The following is a 22,372-nucleotide window of genomic DNA, read 5'->3' as shown; positions in this document are numbered from 1 at the left end:
TCAGGGTCGTTGAACTCCCAGTTAACTTAAAAAAATGAAATGTTATCCTCAGAAATTATTCAGATTTTCAAAAATAAAAGCCTTCACTTATTTATTATTTTATTATGATTCCTTAATGTGCCAGGTTTACAAAATAAAAGCACACATTTTTCTTAGTTACAGCACTTAACTATTTTTGTATCAACTGCTATCTCTACTGATCCTTTTAGCCAGTCTATTTAAGGTTTTAACAACAAACAAGCACTTTTGTACATTTACATTTTATTTTATACGGAAGTAGATCCTTAATATACCCGAATTTCTACGTTTTCATGATGCCACCCTACCTCAGTTTCTCGCTAGTGTTATCAGGCAATGACAGATATTTGCCATCAAGTTTTTTCCAAATGTTGTCAAGCAAGGGCAATTGCAAAGCAATTTTGGCTGTGCAGGGATAGGGTTTAAAAGGTGCCATTATCACATCCGATAAACAACAGCAATTATGTATAATTTCATGTCTTGCCACTGATGTTGAGATTGAAAAAAGACACATATACACAAGGAAAGGTGGAAGAAAATGGAATTTTCTTGTTTTGATGTGCACTGTGCTTATATTATTTGGGCTTATTCTTGATATTGTGTCTAATGGGATATACACATTCTGCAACTTTCCAGTCACTTTAACTGAAAACTGTGTAAACCTTGTGCACTGAAAGTCTTAAATAAACATGTCTTTTGAAAAAAATATGCTAGGAAAATAATCATTTTTCCAAATTAAAAAAAAGAGGTACTTTTAGCCGCTCCCTTATTTCCAAAGGTTTGTTATTTCCTGATGCAGCCTTCTCATTTATGTAGGCTTGGAACCAGCATTAGGAGTATACTAGCTTGTGACCACCTGAAGCTGGGTTTGCATCTCCTCCCAGTCTCAAACTGGAGGTCTTTTATGTTCAAAGAATAAACGAATCAATTTAATTTCATAGCATACAGAAAACAAATAAACAAAGCGGTCACTGCCTGTAGTTAATTGTACATTTGAGACAATACTCTATAACTTCTTATGTCATAAGAGTATTGCTAAATGCATCACGTTTTCATGCACCATACTATTGTACTACTATGACATCACAGAACCAACAGAGGCAACACTCTATGAATGGATAAGTACACAAATTACTTTTTATTGCATACAAATACTTTCTTTTGACGTCTTCTCTTGCAGGTGTGTGGTTATGATCCGTTATTTGGTGTCCACTGCCCTCTACTGGTTGGAAAAGGGCACTACATGCCACTAGCCCATCAATGCAGGGTTACTTGTATATACAGTTCGGTTGCCAAAAAAAAAAAGAGCACAGAGCTTACTCATTATGAAGAGTTCAAATAAAGAACCGAACCCATTTTAATATAACTGACTTCATATCCTGTCTACTATGGAGTGTTTAAAAATATGATGCAAAACTTGGTGGGGTTTTTTTTTTGTTCCACTTCAAATTTCAGTATTCGGATAATAATCATAGCAGTGTAAGCTATTATTGGCCCAGGCGTGAATTCTCTTTTTAAATGAATTACACTTTATGCATCATCTTCTAAGGTAATGCACGCACTTACAAACGCTCACCTACAATGTCACCGAAATGGCTCCAAAAAAGTACACCACAGTGGCTATATTTATTACATTTAGTTATATTTATTATAATTACTTGTGTAGAACTTTTGCTCTGAATTATCTGACGGACCTCTAACAAGCGGATTGCTCAGCAAAATTATAAAAATAAGGTGGAAAGCTTAGAACTTCACAGAAATCAACCACAGACAGTGCATTAGTAGTAATAGTTGTTGTTCGTCGTCGTCTTCTTCTTATTATTAGTAGTATCATTAGTAGTATTGGTTCTAATAGAAACATTGAATTTAATTAAAATGAATCAGGGTCTTTTGACTTGTATGAATACATTTGGCGTTTCACTTTTGAGCAAAAGTACATAAGGTACACATATCTAGGCGTTTCCAGAATAATTACAGTTCACAAGACAAACATGTTTTTCGCCCCGCTTTCAGGATGTCACCAGCAACCCGGCTTCGACCTGGTCTCATGGTGCCTCATTAACGTTCTCACCTGCCCACCAGGAGTATTTGGTTACAAATTGTTACAAATTTTTTTTTAATTTTTTTATTATTATTATTATTTTTCTCTGACCACGGACCTCTTTGGGCCTTATCTTACCCCACACACTGACGGGGCGCATTTGAACACTTAGGTCTCCATCTCATCAGCTAATGATTGACTACCTGGTGATTATGGCTGTGCAAGGTCCCTTCTAATCGGCCAGGGGACGACGGCTTGTTCCCATAGATACATCCCAACAGTTGAGCTCCCATGATACCCAGTCTACATAGAGTAGGGAACTACTTAGACTCGCTGGGCTTTTTACCATCACCTGCGGTTTATAGCGGCGCACACGCTGTAGCGGTTACTCCACACACTCCTGTGCAGAGGAGCGGGAATTCTGCCGACAGCTGACATTTGTAACGCAGGGAAACATCAGCACTTTTATACGCTCCATCATACTTTTAATCAGCAACTTTCTTAAGTGCAGAAAGCAGTTTTTTCCTCCTCTGGATTTTTCTCTGTCCAGTCTGCTGGTTGAAGATTTGCCTCCATTACCCATTTTTACTCAACCCAGAACATTTGACGAGAATGGAACAGCTCTAATGACGTTATAATGGCCTGTACCTCTGAACCGTGAGTTTGTTGTAACGTGTTTTTTCTCTCCGCCCGCTTTTACGCACAAAGATGAGTTCGGAGAGGCCAAACTTTCTCTCTCAACCCGTGGTGAAGAACGTCTTCATGTTTCGAAACGGCGATCCATACTACGATGCTCGGCGGATAGTGATAAACCAAAAGAGGGTGTGCAACTTTGAAACCTTGCTAAGAGAGGTGACGGGCGGCATACAAGCCCCGTTTGGAGCCGTGAGAAACATTTACACACCGAGAGGAGGTCATAAAGTTGACTGCTTGGAGAGCCTGAGGAGCGGGGAGCAGTACGTCGCTGCTGGGAGGGAAAAATTCAAAAAGCTAGAGTAAGCATAAATTGTGGTTTAGGCAAATAAGCTAGCCTACTTTTATAAGGCTTTCACGCTGTGTCATTATACAGACGTCTATAAGCATTAGATGCATACAGCTGTAGATGACCAGGAATAAACCATCTACAAGTTGCTGATGCATTCAAGAGGGAAAGCTGGCCATTAGAAATCATTGTTAATCGAGACTCATGCAAATTTCTTTTGAAATATCCCTACTGTTTCATAATCATTGTAGCTGACATTAGCAAATATATATATACGCAAATCGAGCCAATTGTCAGACACGGGGCTGAGTCGTGGCTTTAAAGTTTTGCACCAGTGCTGACTCACGGCAGTGATAAATGAGATCAGCACTGTAGAGAAGTGTACTCTGCCCTAGCCTAAAAATAAGTGGCCTCATGCAGCAGATAATGAGATTTGAGCAGCCACTCATTCATAGAATGCAATGGAGAAGCAGCAGAGGGGAAGTTAATGTATCCCAGATGCAAAAAGATTGCATACTGTCTCCATCCTCCTTTATTTTTACAGTAAAAACCAGAGAAAGTGCATGCAGATTTTTTTTCTTTAAATATTCAGATAAAAATGTTTGGAATATCAGCTGTGATGATGCAGGAACAATTGAAATTAACGCTCTCTGTATAACAACTTATTAAATTTTGTGCAGTAAAAAGCTGCACATTTGGTATTTAACTTTATGCGACAAGTGGCTAAATTCGAGCTGTTTAACTCTTGGTACAGCTTTCAGCAGTTAGCAAATTCTCATCCCTAACTGCTGAAAAACGTTATTCTGCATGTGTGGGATGCAGAATACCTTACAGAATAGGAAACCTAACCTTTACTTCACGTTATCTCTTGTTTTTAGTTATCTACAGATTGGCTCCAGGAAGAAGAAAATGATGCAGACCGTTCCAATGCAGGTATGGCAAAGTGGCTTCAAAAGTCAGTAAGATCCACGCTGTTATAGGGTAACAGTGTTAACAGCCGGGAATTCCCAGGATTTTTTTTTACAGCTGGCTTCAAACCAACAATTAGAAGAGATGGTTTATATAATTTACAGTTCCAATAATCCAGCTAGACTCCTCAAATGCTCTCTTACTACATCAAGTCCACAGGTTGCATTAGATTTAGTTTCAGACACTTTAGTGTGTTGAAGTGGCTACATTTCAACTACAAGCTTGTTATGTCCAGTTTTTAACATCCAAAACTGCCTCAAAATGAAAAATGTATTTGGGAACACCCACAGCGTAAAGATTTTATGAAGTTCCTTGAAGAAAGGTGTTATGTTTAGCATTCCCCCTAATTGTTCTCTGTGAGGAATCACTGTGTTGTCATCTCAGTTTCCATGCATTATTGATTTATGGATCATAATCATCCCTCCTTTTAATACATCTTTAATGCATCAATGAAGTCAGAGCCAAAGGAGCTTAAAGTCAGGTAGCCTACAGGTTCATGACCTCCTTTTTTTTAAACTAATATAAAATGTATCTTGGCGAAAGCACAGAATGGTCTAGTAGAACCCAAAATAACAAATTTTGCTAACTTCATTTGCATTATGGACAGGATGTCAGAAAATAAAGAGGTGCAGAATTTGACATGCTAATTGCTGTCAGAGCAAATAATGGGGCACTCCAAATTTTGTCAGGGTATTCTAAAAAGTGTGCAGCCCATTTTTAAAATTATTGTAATTTATTTTTTTCTTAACTTATGACCGCAACTTTAAAGACACTAGCTGTCATCATCTGCTCCTCTTGACTGTAACGTGTTTATCGTTCAAAGAGAACGTGCTCTTGATTATGTCTCATCACCCGCTGCAAGAACTTTCATTATAGATGACCTTGTTAATTGTTGTTTACTTCACTGGTATCTAGCGAGTGCACACTCGAGATATAACTGAGTAGGTGTGTGATGTGGCAGAGGTTCCATTTAAATGATGCACTGAAAGAACAAGGAGTTTCCTTTGTTTTTTTTGCTGCCAAGTGGACTATGTACAAGGACGCTAAAACGAGCTGTGGGGACTTTTTCCCCACTATAGAATGAAAGATCAGATACTGATAAACAAATCGATAGATAAAAAAACTTGTGTGATGTCCCTAGAGACTGATGCATGCCTTGCCTTGCTTGGTTTCTTCCTGATTTGGATTGGTTAGCTAGGTCTCACAAAAAACATAAAATAAATAAAACTAATTATATTCTCTAGCAAACAGCAGATTTCAGGATTTTTGATTGTGGTGTTTTATCATCTTCTGTGGTTTCCAAAGCCTCTCTCTGTAGTATGTTGTAGAATTTTCTCCCGGTGTGCAGTTGGCTTGCTGTTGAAAACTGGTGTACCACTGAACATGCACCGCCCTTTATTTATCTAAGATTTTTTAATTTTACTTCTGACCTTCACACCTCAGTTGCCAGGTTGCACTCACACACACCAGAAGACTTTTAATATAACTCCTCCCTCATCCCATTCTCCCCTAGGATGCAAGTCTCACAGGTGAGACACAGGTGTTGTGGGACAAAACCTGCAGAGCTTACTCTCTGCAGCCTCACATCACAGGGGAGCTCATTCTTTTGCTGTCACGGACATCACGGATGATTTTAGTGTGACCATAGCAGATTTTCTTTCCCTTTAGAAGTAAAAGCTTTGATGTTGCTCTTTCTTTATTTTGTACTTTGGTGTACTAAAATATGGTTAAATGATTTTACAAAGCAATATAATTACTGTCAAACTGTTGTTCCTAGTTTCGACTCTAGAGCTTACATGCTATTATTAACCCTGATGAGTCTTTTGTATCCAGTATTTAGGATGAAGGGTTAGTAAAGTGCCCATTCTGTTTGGACTACAGTATGAGCATTGGTCTGCAAAGTCCCAAAGTTTATACAGGTCTGTTGTTTTGAGCCTCCAGATCCCACGTGGACAAGGTGATTCACCAACAAGCTTTTAACTTAGTCCTGTTATCACAAAACATCAACATTACTCATTCAGCTTAGTGCATTATTAAAAACTGCATTAATAGTTTTTTTCTTCCAGATAAATGTAATTAACAGCTGTATGTTTGATATAGACTTATTGACGCTTTTTGACTGTTTCTTTTTTTCTCTTTTTTTAGATTAAACCTTTTCCACCAAATAGATTCATTGTGTCAGCTCGATTCCTGAAACCCATCAAGGAGCCATGCACCATATTGTAAGCTGAATTTTCATTTTTCAAGTTTTTAACTTCACTTTGGGGAAAAATCTTCTTAAATTGTCCCATTATTTGGATTAAATACATAATTTAAATATATGACCAATTTGGACATAGAAAAGAAGTAGATGTAGTAGATAGGTAGCGTAAGAAAAACTGGACTTGACAATGGAAACTGAAACAGTTTGCACCAAAGTTCTGCCTTTTTTTTTTAACTGTGTGCATTTCCCTTCCATAGTGTGGTGGCAAATGGTGATATATTGAACTCCGCAGTGAGGCTGTTGGTCCACCAGAGGATACTGGGCCAGTTTGACAAGATACTAGAAATGATTACAGAGAAGATGGGTTTAAGAGTCCTCGGGGGAGTTAGAAGGTAGGTGGACAATTTCAAAAAACAAAAAACTGCATAAATGTACTGCATTTCTTTGCAAACTTTATTATATAAACTAATTTGCATCAGACTTTCAACACACGCACTTCCGTTACAGCAGATTATTCCTAATTTCATATATTTTCATTATTGAATTTTGATTTGATTTTTGATCTCAAAATGTATTTACTACTGATGCTAAAATGGATTTTCTTTTGTTAAGTAAAAATATACACTATCAGTCAAAAATTTGGACACACCTTCTCATTCAGTGTTTTTTCTTCTTATATTGTAGGTATATGCTAAAGACACCAAATATAAGGATTTAAAATATAAAACATGTTTTGAGTTATTTAACTTTTTTGTTTACTATACAATTCCATATGTGTTCATTCATAGTGTTGATGCCTTCAGTGAGAATTTATAATGTAAATCGTCAGAAAAATAAAGAAAAACCATTAAATGAGAAGCTATGTCTAAACTTTTAACTGGTAGTCTATCTGCTCTGACACTATATGAAACATACATTCTACTGGCACAACAAAAGTCGGTATGCTTCATTTTTCAACCAGCTCAATAAACGATCACATGGAGCAAGCACATGATGTAAACAATAAGGCTTTTGATTCTCTTTGTGTGTTCTAGTCTCTTTACCTATGAGGGCCAACAGGTGACTGAGGGGAATCAGCTAGAGAGCGGTCAGCTTTATGTGGCTGTGGGAAGAGAAAAGTTTAAGAAGCTTCCTTACAGTGATCTGCTCTTCACCAAACCCAGAGGGACAAGGCGAGTCAGAGGGTAAAGAAAGTAACACTTTATCTTAACACTGAGTGCTTGATTTAAAAACAAAAATGAAGACTTGACATTTACCAAACTGTCACACATCTAAGATCTGCAAAATGATGCCCTTAGGTTTGAAATTTTGCATTTGATTTAGCCTGCATTAAAAATAAACACAAGCATTTTTACAATAGAATTGCACACGAAAAGCAGTGAGTCATGAACACCGTTAATATCCATCACTATGTGTAGTCTTGAGTCATTCACGAAGAGCCGTGGAACTTTAAAAATAGAATACTATGGTGAGCAGGGATGCTTCTTGGAAACCGTACAGTTTGTGTTTAGATCTTTTCCACTGGGGCAACTAATTACTCCTTTAGGGCTACAGATGTGCTTTTAATTCTCTTGAAAACTACAATCCTCACGCATGTTCCATCTGTATGAAGGTGTTCTGTTTGAAATGATTATGATTAAAGATAGATAGGCACGTACATCACACAACTATGAAGAGCTTCTTAATTACAGACAGACTAAAAAACAAACATAGATATTAGGAAGTTTGTGAACAGATGTTATTTAAGATAAGATAAGATAAGACTTTATTGATTCCACGACGGGGAAATTTTTGCGTTAGCTCAGGTACAGATATCAGAAGGAAAATACAAAAAATACAAAAAATACAAACAAATAAAAAAGAAGTAAGATAATACACTATATACAACGGTAGCATACACAGTATGTGATTATGGATATGGTTGTGTAAATATGCAAGACATAAACTATATAGCTTAAAATAACTTTTCTACCACTACTATTCCTATGTATAGACATGTACATGCACACACACGTACACACTAAATATACATACATATATACCTGCACACGTCATGTTCAAATGTATTACACTTCAATGCTTTATGTATGGGTTTCATGTATGTAAGTCAATATTCGTTAATCATTTTTGCAGCATCAAATATATATATGTCAACACTTTTTGTCTGTTTTCTTTTTTTCACAGAATGAAATCTTATTCTTTGCCGCCCATCTACAGGTTCTCAAAACAGAGTGAAAATGTCAGTACTCCACGTACCATTTCCAATATTTTGTGAGCTGTTATTTATTTATATTTTATAATCCAAAACTTTTCCAGGATTCTTTAACATGCAAAGCACAGAGAAAAAAAAATCTCTGAAAAATTCTGCTGGTTTAATTATTTAGGGATGGCTAGCAAATAATGATGTGAAAACATGGTGGTCTAGACTCCCCAGTCCTAAAATTTAAGCCTGAATTAAATTTAGGATCAAGTGGACTTGCAGAATTGTATTTAATTGTGAATATAAAATTTTTAGTCATGTTTCTAAAAAACCCCGTTACGGTTCATTTCAAAATCCCACCTTTGGATAAACTGATGCAGCAAACCCAAGACGTAAGTCTTTTTTTTACTCTCCATCGTCATGATTTTGAGAAGTTTCTTACTAACTAAATCTGACTGCTACTTTCTGCAGGGTAAGTCCATGGTCCAGAGCAGTGACAGTGGAGATGGAGAGTCTCCTAAGGCCTCGCCTCCAAGCCACAACAAGGAACACCTGTCTTCCATTGTAAGAGAGATTTCTCAGGCCAGACTGCTCTCCTTAAAGAAGATTAAGAGCAGACAGAGCTTGACTCCTGGTGTATCTGACAATGGTAATGCAAAAACACAAAAAAGATCACAGTGAATAGAAGTGAAATTTTAATATCTACACCTGTTTGTTTTCATGGTGGCTATTAATCTCAGCGGGGCTGTATTCATCCCGAAGTCAAAGAAAGGAAAGCATTGCTACTGTATATAGTATAGGTTTATATTTAAGGGTTACTTTGACCACACTGGATAAAAAATATAGCAGTGAAATGCTGCTTTAATTAGTTTAATGTCATATCTCCTCTTGCTCATATTATTCTGGGGTTTGCATTTGTAATTATATCCTTAAGTAGTTTGTTTGTAATATATATTTAAACATAGAGTTATAATCAGTAATATTTACTTGTTTCAACACCGTCAAAAAAAGTCACATTTTAATAAAAATGAGCTAGTGAATGAAAATCATACAAAAGGAATCGAATCAAAGTTTGTTTGACATATTATTACCCAAGAACTAAAATAGTTTAGTTCATGGGTAACAATATACCCAAGAACCAATAGTTAGCAACACTCACGCTCCTGTGATTCTGTCATCATCATCATCACCACTTTCTGTATTCATTTTTCATCTATAGAGTATGCTAGATGTGTGCAAGTGGAAGGTATCAGAATAATCTACTTCTTTAAGAATTTGCCGTCCCATGTTTCACAAGTGGTGTTTATGTGCTGCTGAGAGTTTAACATACACAAAAATATGATGTAATGCTTTGTCACTGGAATCTTATGTAACCTGCTGCATTCATAAATGTCCACACAGTGGCACTGTTGCTCTGCAAAATATTTGCCATGAAACATTAAAAGTAGGTCTAACATGATGACATTACCTTCATTACAACAAACACATTACGTCATCTTCTTGTGATACGTATATAATAATGTCCTACAGAAAGTTTGGCACCTGACATCCTTTTTTTGGAAATTAGGAGGTTTTGCTGCTCTGGGACTCTTAATCTTATTATTATTATTATTATTCATCCATCTATCCATTCATCCATTGTCTTTATGATTATCAGTTTTTACAGTCAAAGGGAAGCAAATCTTCTGCAGACTGCTGCTGACCTTGTTATAACTGATTCTGTGGCATGAACCACATTACGTCATGTTGTGGCTCTTAATAGATTTTGCCTGTTTGCTCTCTGGCAGGGGATTTGACAGCAGAACCCCCAAAAGAGCATGGAGAATTTGTGACTGTGGTTCAGAGGAGGTGGCTTTTTGCATCAAACGAGAGAACTGAGGAACATGTGTGTGCGTGTGTGTGTTCTCTGTGTCGGTATGTGCATGTCTGCATTTGCAGCCTGTAATGTCACCCTCAAAATTGCCTGCATCAGATTGTGTGGCACGTCATATTACAGGCACAGAAAAGCATACTGCATTATTGGTCCCCTTGGATGACATTGAGCAAAAATTACATTAACAGACAGACATCTCAGAAAACAAAATCTGACATAAGAGATCTTTAAATGGCTTTGAGGACATTTCACTTTCTCATGCAGTCCTCACCGTTTGACCTGTACAATGCTTTCTAAGTCCTTTCATGTGAGTGAGACACAATATTTTCCTTATTTGTTTGGTTTCATAGAAAGACAGAGTGTTTGTCTCTGTCCATGGTCCTGAATTCACTCTAAGCAGTATATTTAATTCGCAAAGGCATCTTTATTCTTTTTATTTATTGCTTTTTTGTTGTTGTTTGGTTTTTTTGGTTCTCAAATGAAACGTGAACAAATACTGGCTTACACAACAACAGCAACAACAACAATAAAAACTATCTTAGGCAGGTTAAATTCAGTGTTGTGTTAATATTTGGCTTTGCAACAGGAACACAGTGTTCATATCACCTTTTATGGTGATTGTAAGCAGCACAGAGGTGTTTGGTGTTATTTTCCCTTTGGGAAATCCTGCCCTGGCCGGGCATGAGGTAAATACACCCCGCTCTGGTGCCAAAAGGAACACAGCCAAAAGGTTGCCAGACTGGCAGAGGCTGTGGAAAGTACAAAGCATGAAACCCACACTTCAGATCTCTGATGTGTTGGAACATTGGAACCAAGACAAAAGATATTATATGATTATAAAAGCATCAATTCATTATAAATGTATTTGTCAAAGATGGCTTTGGAATGAGGGATGAGACTGAAAGGACAAGCAAGCCGATGACAGCGGGAAAAAAAGACGGACGAGACCGAGTGACCCTGTAACCGGAGATTCTCCCTCTGCAGTGCACTCACTGTGTTTACAACATGGAGTTTAGTTTTTGAGTGCGTGTGTCTGTGTGTGTGTGTGTGTGTGTGTTCACCAGTCCCCATTACTCACCGTCTATTGTAAAGCCTTTACCTTTGCTGTTTCATTAGGGAACACAATGGTGAGTGAGAGCAGAGAGAAGGGAGAGGAGGTGTGACATCTCGTGCAGCAAACGTGGAATGAATGAAATTAATTTGACCTTAATATAACAAAGACACCCAGCTTAACCCTTGCATCCTGTTCAGGTCAAATGTAGCTTTTTTTGACATTTGACAGCAGAAAACGTACCCTAAATGTTTTGACCTGAATTTTAAGACTTTTTATAAAGTGACCCAAAATACACAAGATGTATTTAAAAATTGTATAGTATAATATAAATTGTTGTACCCCGAGGCTGTTCAGGGTCAAATTTGACCCATACAATTGTGATTGATTTTGGATATATATCAATATTCACCAAAGTATTCCCAGCCAGCCAAGAGACATAAGGTCAAATTTGCTAATGTCTTATGCCAGTGCGATCTGGGTTTTGGCATTAAAAAAGTACTCTTGGCATTTACAAAGAGAGTGCAGTGATAAGATTGTTTGGGAGAGGTGGGAGCTCAAAGATTTTTGCACCAGAACCTGTTGTGTCGTATTTCTGGGATTTCCTTTCTCAAGTCATAAAATATAAGGAGAAGGATATTTAAATCAAGCATCATGCAGTTATGTAGTATGTGGCAAGCATATGTGAAAATGCCACATACGTAAGGTTTTAGTGGTTAGGCATAATAACTCCCAACAGTTCCAGAATGTTCTCGTGATTTCCGCTTTTGATAAAATATGTTTAAATTCATTATATTTGTTATGTTTTCATGTGTTGAGTAAAACAGGGCATGCTATTGTGTGATGGTAGATACCATCCAGTAGCCTAAACGATACATTCTTCCTGCTCTCTGAAACATTAATTAAGGATTATTAACAATTTGTTAATTTCAGAGATGCTATTTAGACATTCTAAATTGACCTGTAGTTCAAAACACACTTAATATGAAGGGAATTAACCCGGACTATACTGTGAAGGCATGAAACATAACCAGTATCTGTGGGTTAAAAGACTTAACCAAAAAGACACATGGCTTGTTGGTTTGGTCTTTATTATTCTTTTAAACTTATTGCTCCAATTTAGCCAGTGTTAGACTTTTCTTTCAAAAACAGCTTGAATGGAAGCAATTAGCAGTTGTTGCTAGCCTCAAAATAGAAATGGGATGTTTATCAGTGTTCTCTTTCTTAAATGGCCTCTGTGGCCAATTCAGTTAATGGCTCTCCTGGGAAAAGAAGGGGAATGCAGCAGAACCAAAAGGGGAGACAAAGAAAAGCGTAACCGAAAAAGGAGAAAAGGATGTGTTTAGACAGGTGATTGGGGATAAAGAAGGAGAGAAGAGGGAATAAAAAGCTGAGATGAGGAAGTGAGTAGAACATTATGGAGGTGGAGAAGGGAGGAAAAGGGAAAACAGGTGGAATCAAACAGTGAATTTGATGAATAACCAAGGGATGATGAAGCATGAATACTGGATGGAATAAAAAAAAAAAAGCTCAGAGAGATATTAACGGGTAGAGGGATGGGTGGGGTTTGGATAATTGCCTTTCATTTGGATAATCTCTCCATTTAGAGTCATCAAAGCAGATTTTTAGTTGCCTGGGCCCCTCGCTGGAGCCAAATTGCTGCTCTGAAAATCAACAAAAGAGCCTTGTACTTCAAGAAGAAATTACTGATAAAAAGGTATGCACAAGAGGAGAGAGAGGAAAGGTAAAGGCAGAGCAGGGTTCTACTGATTATCTGAACTTTTACATGCTGTGTACATGCCTACTTATTACATTAACACTGTTGGTGGGGGGTGGATGGGGCACTAATTAAAGGGTCAGGTGGTACTGAAAAGTTTCTTTTTGTGTGATTAAATTTGTGGAATACTTTTAATCCACGATGCTTTTTCTTGTAGGAAGAAATAATAGCACACAATGCAATAAATAGTGGATGTAATGCAAGCTACAGTACAAATAATGATTAGAAGTGGAAGCCAAACATTGTTTTCCACTTTGTAGTTAGTTACTATAGGAAAATTTGTGGAAAATCTGGATTCTTTGCAGCTTGAAACCCTCAGAAATAGGGTAAAAAAATGCACCAGCTTAGCTAAAAATGGGCTTTCTATTTCTACTTCTATTTACTTACAGAGCAGCCAATATTTCAACATGGTTCATCATGCCTTTTATTTAAAAATATGAATCTAGAGATGTTGAATTTTGCACACATGATTTCTGCACTTGCATTAATACTTCAAGGGCATACACTTTACACAGAACCTTCATGTCTGAATAGCATGGCTCCCTCCTTTTCTTGTACTTTATCTTTTTGAAGGTAGCAGGAGCCAGTTGAATTTCTGTTGTATTTAAGTATGTTTTATGAAGGATGTACAGCATACATTTTCTCAAAAGGGCTTTGATTTGAAGTCAGTTTTAAATAAGAAAGGGAACAAAACCATTCTTTGTATTATTTGAAAGTTGAATGTGAGAGAAATAAAAATTGCTGGACATGAGTGAGTGAGCTTGTGTGCATGTGTGTTTGTGTGATTATGCTTGTCTCTGCGGGCGTTTGAGTATGCACAAGCCAACCAACCAGATCAAACCTCAGCCTCTGGTGTCATAAAATGTGATTCTGCTGGGGGAATTAGCCCTGTTAGCATATGTATCTATAATGCTTGTCAGAGTGAAATAGGGTTCAACCCAGTGTTAGGAGGCAGGAGACATGTACACAAAGAGAGTGTGCATCTCAAATCGTGTGCCTGTGTCAAAAAAGAGGCTAAGCAGTGAGGGATGAATGATGGCTCCACTTTTTTTTTTTCATTTGCTAAGTTCTTACAACGTGTGGTTTGTGTGTGTGTGTGTGTGTGTGTGTGCGCGCGCGCGCGCACATGTCTGTTTTTATGTGCATTTGTGCACACGCTCATATGTCAAATTTCCGACAACACAGCCATGCTTGTCTGTTCTTCGTGTATTCTTCTATTCCTTTCATCTCCTCCTTTTCACTACAGCAGAAAAGGGTTCTTCATGACCCATTGATGCAGGATTACTGGATTAAAGAGCAGGGAAGCTGTACTAATCTGCCACATTCATCTGTTAACAAGTGTTTTGGCTGTGACATACAACAGCACCGGCTGTGATGGTGATGTGTTAAGGTGATGTGTGACACTCTTATTGACACAAATATTCCTCATGTCTATCATGTTCAATCTCTACTTTTCAGGCTTGCCTTTTTTAGCATTTCTCAGAGCTTGGTGTGAGTGATTGTGATATGATCACAGTCTTCGTGGGGTTAATATTAGTCTGAGAGACTGAAACAGCTTTGACTTACACTGTAAATGGCAAAGGTAAATAACTGACATTGGTGGTTATCTAAAGTTTATATTATTTGTTAAAGAGAGGTTTAGGAATGCAAGCAAATGGCATCAACGATGCAGTTTAAAATGTGTTTTTTCTGTCTTTTCTTCTAGTTTTAGTCCATATAATGTAGTTTAGAGGATAAAGAGAACATGAACAACTATCAGAAAAGAGTAAATACATTTACAGAAGACTATCAGTGCTTGAATTATTAGAGAAAGGAATTGCGTTCAGTGTTTTCTTAGATTTGATGATTACAACTCAACAGCATAAGTACTTGGACCTGGAATAAAATGGTCATGCTCTCATGTTTTTTTCAGTTGTGTAGAAACGAAAAGAAATCCGATTTTAATATGTGTTCATATTGCACTTAGACATTCATTCAGATTAAAACCTTTGTTTAATGAAAACGGTCAATGGCAAGATTTCAGGCAACTTTGAGAACAGCGCAGGGGAAAAAGCTCCATGAATTATTTAAACATTTAACAGAAGCTGTGACCTTTATAAATATTACTTTGGCTGTCTCGTTGCAACATTGTTAAGCAAAGGTTTTCTTTGATTTTATGTCAAAGTTATCTAAGCACAGAGCATATGAGGAATTTTCTACGCAAAAGTGCATGGCATTTTTTTTCCAGTTGTATCTTGGAAACAAATCTCAAAGATAAAGGCTATACATAAGAAATACTTAATGCCACAATGTAGACAGCTTGTGTCTGTTCTTAATGCAAGACATTTCAATATACCATATCTTTTAAAAGGACATGGCAAGGTTTTGCACTTCCATTATATAACAATAATATTTAGCAATGGCAACAAATGCCAAGCTAGTGATCCATTGTACCAAGTCAAGCTCCAAAACTGGTGGATCTTACCATTCTAATAATACCAACAAAGGGAGATTCCAGCTGTCTTTATGAGTAAAGTCTTTAGGTTTGATTTGGAGTAAGTGACATATGAGTCACCAAATCTTCATTTACAAATCATTAGCATGTTAGTGTGGTATCACAGAATGAAAGAGTTAGACCAGTCAACCATTTTTATTCTCAGTTGTTCAGCTTCTCTATATGTTTCAGATTTATGTAAAGCCAGCAGCACCTGGGTCTCCCATGTAGCCATACATTCATTGCATGTTTTAACAGGACCCTGGTCAGTGACCGGAGCGCACATGCAGAGTGGCAGCATTCCAAATCACAGTGCATGTTGTTTTACACCCAACTATAACTCAAGTACATGCTGAGTGGATTAAATCATCTGGGTGTAAATATGCAATTTACTGTACTGTCCAGTGAAATACAAGGAGTGATGTGTGAAGTGATTTAGGTCCATTAAGTAGTATTTCAAGACTTGAGAATTTATTAGCTGCAGTACAGTTAATGCTAAAGTAGACCAGGCTTGTGGAGGCCAAGCAAATAAACAAATAAAAGCACACACTGTGTGATGTAGTGTGGTGCATTCACAGTGTAGTAGTTTACACACTCGCTTAACAAAAGCGCTGCAGCTTGATCCTGAGAGGAGACACGAGTCCCTCGAGGGTTGTGTCAGGAAGGGCATCTCGCTAAATCAAACATGCAGAGTGACCCCCTTGTGAATAAGGGATCAGCAGAAACTGGCTTTACTGTGTAAAGCAGTGATTTGTTTTGCTCTGAGTTACAACCTACTGCAAGTGTCACCCTGTCAGAGGTTATTATGCCTGGTGAGCATCAGCACTGAAAATGTTGCAATAACAAATGTCTATCCTACCTAGTATCCACAGATACTAGACAGACCAGAGTAGTTTTTTTTCTGTAAGGAAGATTTGGTTAAAAAACAAGGTAAAGAAGAGTTTTACCTGGGTTAATGGGTTTTCTAAAAAGACCCAACACAAATTAGAGAATAATTTGCAGAACAACAAAAAGAACAGGATTATACGACTCACTCACAGATTCCTTTGCAATAGTGGTTAAAAATGTCCTGTGGAGAAGTTTATTGGACTTTAAAGTGCTTCCTGAAGGAGTGGAAAATCTTTGAAACGTTCTTGTAGAATGCATCTCTTTGCTCATGTTTGATTATTCAATTCTGTATTAACCTCTTCACTACACCTTCTAAGAACATCACATGATTTCAGCAATCCTTTACATCTGGTAGGCAAAATGATAAAATACCTGCTTTGCTACTGTGCTAAGACTTGAATTTGGTGAAATGTCCTTTGGCAACTTTTTAACAATGCATTTTAGGATTTAGATCAGCAAAAAAAAAACCTGCATCGCTAAAAGCAGACTGTATTTGTGTGTGCACATGTGCAATCTATCTAGCCTATCACTTTATCTTGAGTTGTGTTTTATTGCATTTCTCTGGAGCGACAATCATCTGTAAGTTTACCTTCCAAGATAATGCCAGCAAGAGTCGTTTATATGAGTAATTATATCTGCTTGCAGTTGCATACAATTTTACTTCTTACTAATGGATGCAGCACATCATCTGAAATGTGGGTGTGCTCTGTCTGCTTATGCCTTGTGGAGGAGGGAGTGTGTGTGTGTGTGTGTGTTTGCCTGATTATGAAAGGAAAAGTCAGACACATTTTACACTCAGTTGCACACACATACATAAAGCAGTCCAACCATTTGCAAAGCCAGACTCTCCGGATAAACTGGAATGAGAAAGAAGGGGGAGATTCTAAATATCATATTTAATTTGATTTAGCATTTTCATGAGCCTGTTCCTCATCCTTAAATCATGTTAAGATGTTTAGAGTCATAGCAGCTCCTCCTCTGCTTACTGCTTACTCTCAATCGCTTGGCCCTCACTCCTAATGAATGCGGGGTGATTTCCATAAAATATTCTTAAAGAGGTCTGTTATTATTACCATAACGTTTCATCTCCCACCATGGCTAAACTTCAATCAGTTTTGCATTTGAAATGCATTAAATGTCTCCATAAACTCTTCTAATCTCTACCGGAGTCATTTTTCTTCCTTAACCGGTATGTGTAGAAAGGAAAACTAATATTAAAGATATTAATTGCACTGTTCTTTTTTTCATTCCTGATTAGAAATTTCAGTCTCATCCAATGTTTCAAAACAAGTGTGTAATTATGTTGTTTATCAGAGCGTATACTTGTCTTCCTCTTATGTTTAGGGTTAATTACTCCAAGGTCTTTGATGCACATGCTCACATGAAAATAGAAAAGCCCCGTATCCATTTTCACACTCCAACAGAACTGCCTTGCTGAGCTGAGCTTGTTTGGAGTTGTAGTACGATGTCTTCATTTAAATTCCTGGACTCCCAGTCTCACTTTACAGTTGTTTGTATTGTGAATGATGAAACGGTGTTTCCTTGGGGGAAACTTGAGGATTTCTTCTACAAGCCTCTAGTCTGTTGGATGATTATCGTGGGTCATCATATTTGTTTTGTGATATCATACAAAAGCAATGGTTAAAGGAGAAAACCATCTACCTTGCATACCTGTGGTGATGATTAGGATGATTACTGCAGTGGTGATAATAAAGATGAAGACAATGTTAGACGTTCAGTGTAAAATTTAGATCACTAAATGAGCTTATAAAATGTTTACTGGCTCTCTCCTGCACACTTCCCATTGTCTAGGGAAAGTTGTTTACTTGCAACAAATTCTATTGGGTGCTTTTCCTTTAGACCAGCAGGTGTCACTCTTGTGCTGCATGTATTCAAATTTGGCAACATCTGCTGAATAAAAGCTGAATAATTTCAACAAGTCTTCGACTGAAGAATGAATAAAAGCACATATTTATGGGACAGATTTTCTGGGTTTGTAAAATGAATTAATTTGCAGTGAGTGCGAAAATTTTGGTTTCAGGGTCTTGAAAAGATGAGCGGTGGGCACATAAAGGAACATTTTGACTCTTTTATGCCCAAAGAATGACAAGATTTGAGGGCAAGTTTTTACAGGTGTGACACTATATTCATCTGCTTTTTTTTTTTTTTACATGTAATCATTAACATTGTCAAATATTATTATTTTACTGTATTTTACATATTTTTTTCTGAATGAGTCCAGTTAAGTCTACTGCATCTATACCAGGATAGTAGGACACTCTTTATTTACCTTTGCTTTATGTTGTACTGGCCACAACAAGCCCTTTCAGTATTCAATATTGCACATTAGGATGGAACACAAGTAAAAAACATGCTTTAACTTGTTTTTTTCTGTACTTTAAGGAATCAAATACCCCTCTGTGAAATGAGCTTCTGATTTTGCATGCGGAGCTAAAATTGTCTGTTTTTCTAGATGAACTGGAACAGAAGTTTGATGAAGGAAATGCTGATTGCCAAACACTACAAGACAATGGAGCTGAAGCGGTATAAACATACACTACTCACTCTGTCTTTTTATTTTACATATATATTTACAGTCATTTTTATACATAATCCCTCATTTTCAGACTCACAAGTTATTAAACAAAGCATTTTTAAATACGATTGTTCTTAATACTAATAATGAAAGTCAGTGGTGGTAGTCTATTCTACCTGACTGACAGCCTGAAGTCTCGAACCCATGGACATCACCAAATGCTGTTCTTCCTCCTTCTTGAGGTGGCAGGTTTTTACTCCAGCCACATTCAGTAGTTGCTTGTTTGTGGGTCTCTCTGCTTTTTCTTCAGTTAACTGAAAAACATGCTTTATTTGGTTGGGGTCAGGTGACTCACTTGGCCATTGAAAAATAGCAGATTTTTTTTGTCTTGACATATTCTTGGTAAATGGCCTGTATTTGTATAGCGTTTTACTAGTCCCTAAGGACCCCAAAGCGCTTTACACAACCAGTCATCCACCCATTCACACACACATTCACACACTGGTGATGGCAAGCTACATTGTAGTGACAGCCACCCTGGGGCGCACTGACAGAGGCGAGGCTGCCGGACACTGGCGCCACCGGGCCCTCTGACCACCACCAGTAGGCAACGGGTGAAGTGTCTTGCCCAAGGACACAACGACCGAGACTGTCAGAGCCGGGGCTCGAACCGGCAACCTTCCATTGCCATTCGGAACCCATTCTTGGGTTGCTTTTGCAGTTTGCACTGTGAAGCACCGTCTGATCAGTTTTGCAGCATTTGGCTGAATCGGAGCAGAGAGTACAACCCTGTACACTTCATAAATAAACAAACACTAGTGACCTGGTTTCAGTGGTAGCCATACATTCCCATATGTCCATCATGTTTGACAGATGATGTGGTATGCTTCGGAACATGGGCTATTCCTTTTCTTCTCCATGCTCCCCATCTTTCCATGATTCTTGATTTTATCTGACCAAAGAACAGATGAAAACGTTGTTCCAGAACTGTGTAGGCTCTTTTAGATATTTGCTAAAAGTCTAATATGTTCTTCCCATTCTTCAGTGGAACCACTGATTTGCACCTTCTCTTTCCATTTATGAAAGCATCTCTTCATTTTAGACTAAGTTCTTTGATAGTTTTCTTGACTGGTCTAGAAGTCGTGAAGGCCTTTTTCGTAACCAACAAACGATGGTGTTCCAGTCCTTTTGGTTTTGCTGAGCTGGCCAGTGCATAGGTCTCATAGGTTTTTGTTTCACATGTTTTTTTCATGTCTTTGAGACATCACATTGAGAATTCGAGGAAAAAGATACCAAATACTTGGATTCATCTCCAGATCTTTTTCTGCTTAATTTTTGATAAGATTATGAGGGGACGGACTGGTTTCACCTGGGCATTAAACTGCTTGTCAGTTAACTGTTCAATTACTTCAGGCGTCTAAAAACTATGTATAAAAATGGCTGTAATTCCTAAACAGTTACAGTATGGCAATAATTGATTGCTGTTTATCATTTCTTGATTCTTGATGTTTGATTTAAAATCTACTGTGCGGGTGTACAGAGGCAGGTAGCACCAACGAACCATAGCATCAACAGAACAGTGTAAATCACAGAAAGAATTCAACATACTGAGTCTGTTAAAATATTTAGAGATATTAATTGCTTCTGTGGTTATACTGCATTACAGAAACTTGATGCTACTGATACAAAAAACAGTGAAAAAGAGGGGGGAGGTGGAGGAAAAACAGAAATCGATGGACAAAAAGATGGAAAAGGAGAAGACATAGCAGAAAATGAGAAGAAAGTGGAGGAGGTAAAAGAAGAGGAAAAGAAGGAGGATCCAGAAAAGAATAAGGAGGTGTTTAATGGTGAAGAGTATGGATCTAGCAGTGATAAGGCTCTGGACAGTAAGGAGATTGAGGATGGAAACAATATGTCTTCTCAAGGTGAAAGGAGGAAAATTGTGGAAGATGAGAAGGAGGATAAAGACCACACTGAGGTGGAAAAAAGCACTATGGATCACACTAATGATGTAGACACATTGGAGGAACAGAAAAAGACGGGAAACGGCAACGATCCAGAGACGACTCAGTCAGATAACGAGACTAAAGAGAACGATAGCAGTAGAAGTAGCAGAGGCAACAGTAATCAAGAAGAGGATGAGAAGGAAACAAAAGAGGGCACTACCAAAGAGTCAGGTAAAGAAGAAGAGAGCAAGGTGAATGCTGAGGTCAGTGGAGAAGATAATGAGGTAGAAGGTGAAGCAGAGCTCAACACAGATGAGAAAAAATGAACCAGCAAAGATGCCGAGTGCACACACAGGAGAAGATGGTGATCAAGAGAGGCAAGACGAAAGTGAAAAATTTAAAGAAAAAAACAACAAGTTCTTTATACTGAAAATATGAAGTTACAAAATCTATTTATATAATGAAATTTATAGAAAACAAAGCAAGATCAGAGCACACTCTGAGAATTCTTTTTCTTCCTATATAAAAGCAGTTTTGCAATGCTGCGCATGTAACCTAAATCTTTAAATGGTTGTCTGTTAAATGGCACAAGTACAGAAACACCATATGGATCAAAACTTTATAACTTTCATGTTTGAAACAGAATACACATATAAAATCCATAGTAATATATTCTTATTTTTGCATTAAAATGTTCTTAACTAATAGACTGCTTTATTGTTTCTCTACACACTGTCTGTGAGCACTGTTGTGAGTGATGCAGAGAAATGATAATATATTTATCCTTGGAAATTTTTCGAAAGAATGATTATGCCTCTCATAGAAACTCATACAAATGTATTTAACGAGACATATATTATTGTTTGTTTTTGAATGGTAAGCTAATTTAAAAAAATTCAGATCTTCTTCCTAAATGAGTGCTTCCATCTGTAGGGCTAAAGTTGTCACTGAATAATTCGGTTAGCATCAAAGTGATGTGCATCATATAAATTTAACATACCCAAAACACTCGTGCAAGATTTTTGTCCATTATAATTTTAGTCCCCTCTAACGCCAGGATCAACACATCACATTAGTCAATATCTTTTATAACAATGATGTTTCATCCCTGTAATGCAGTTCCAGAGACTTCCAGAATTATTTCCAGTCGACAAGTGCAAGTGGAGGCCCAGAACCTTACTGTTACGCCTAATGTTGATTTCTGTCACTGAACCATATTTTCAATGTCTAATTTTTAAAGGCAGTTTCATGTCATATTATTTTGTAATGTTGCTGCTATGCCAATGTCCATCTGCCTCCAGAAAAAATAAACTGAGGGAAAAAAAGACAGTTTTTTTGTCTTCTGTAACTGATACTTCAGTGATGAAATGTATCTGTCAATGGAATAGTAAAAATAAAATCATTTAAAAAAGTAA

At 37.4% G+C, this 22,372-nt stretch overlaps 1 protein-coding gene across 2 annotated transcripts; it reads left to right on the top strand.

Annotated features, from left to right (window-relative positions):
• The first annotated feature begins 2,229 nt into the window (after window positions 1-2,229).
• LOC146507827 (doublecortin domain-containing protein 2-like) lies at window positions 2,230-22,372 on the top strand. Of its 2 annotated transcripts, none has more exons than XM_085177092.1 (9): window positions 2,230-3,054; window positions 3,920-3,974; window positions 6,156-6,232; window positions 6,471-6,605; window positions 7,248-7,397; window positions 8,398-8,452; window positions 8,885-9,062; window positions 18,949-19,019; window positions 20,678-22,372. In XM_085177092.1, the coding sequence occupies exons 1-9, from the start codon at window positions 2,768-2,770 to the stop codon at window positions 21,281-21,283; spliced, it is 1,614 nt and encodes a 537-aa protein (XP_085033218.1). In that variant the 5' UTR covers window positions 2,230-2,767; the 3' UTR covers window positions 21,284-22,372. The 2 variants fall into 2 exon arrangements, with proteins under 2 accessions (XP_085033218.1, XP_085033219.1); XM_085177093.1 differs by having other exon boundaries at window positions 2,770-2,881.

Source organism: Neolamprologus multifasciatus, chromosome 11 (genome assembly GCF_963576455.1).
Source record: "Neolamprologus multifasciatus chromosome 11, fNeoMul1.2, whole genome shotgun sequence".
In the NCBI taxonomy this organism is placed as follows: Eukaryota; Metazoa; Chordata; class Actinopteri; order Cichliformes; family Cichlidae; genus Neolamprologus; species Neolamprologus multifasciatus.
Note: the sequence above shows the minus strand (reverse complement) of the source record. Positions and strands in the feature narration are given on the sequence as shown.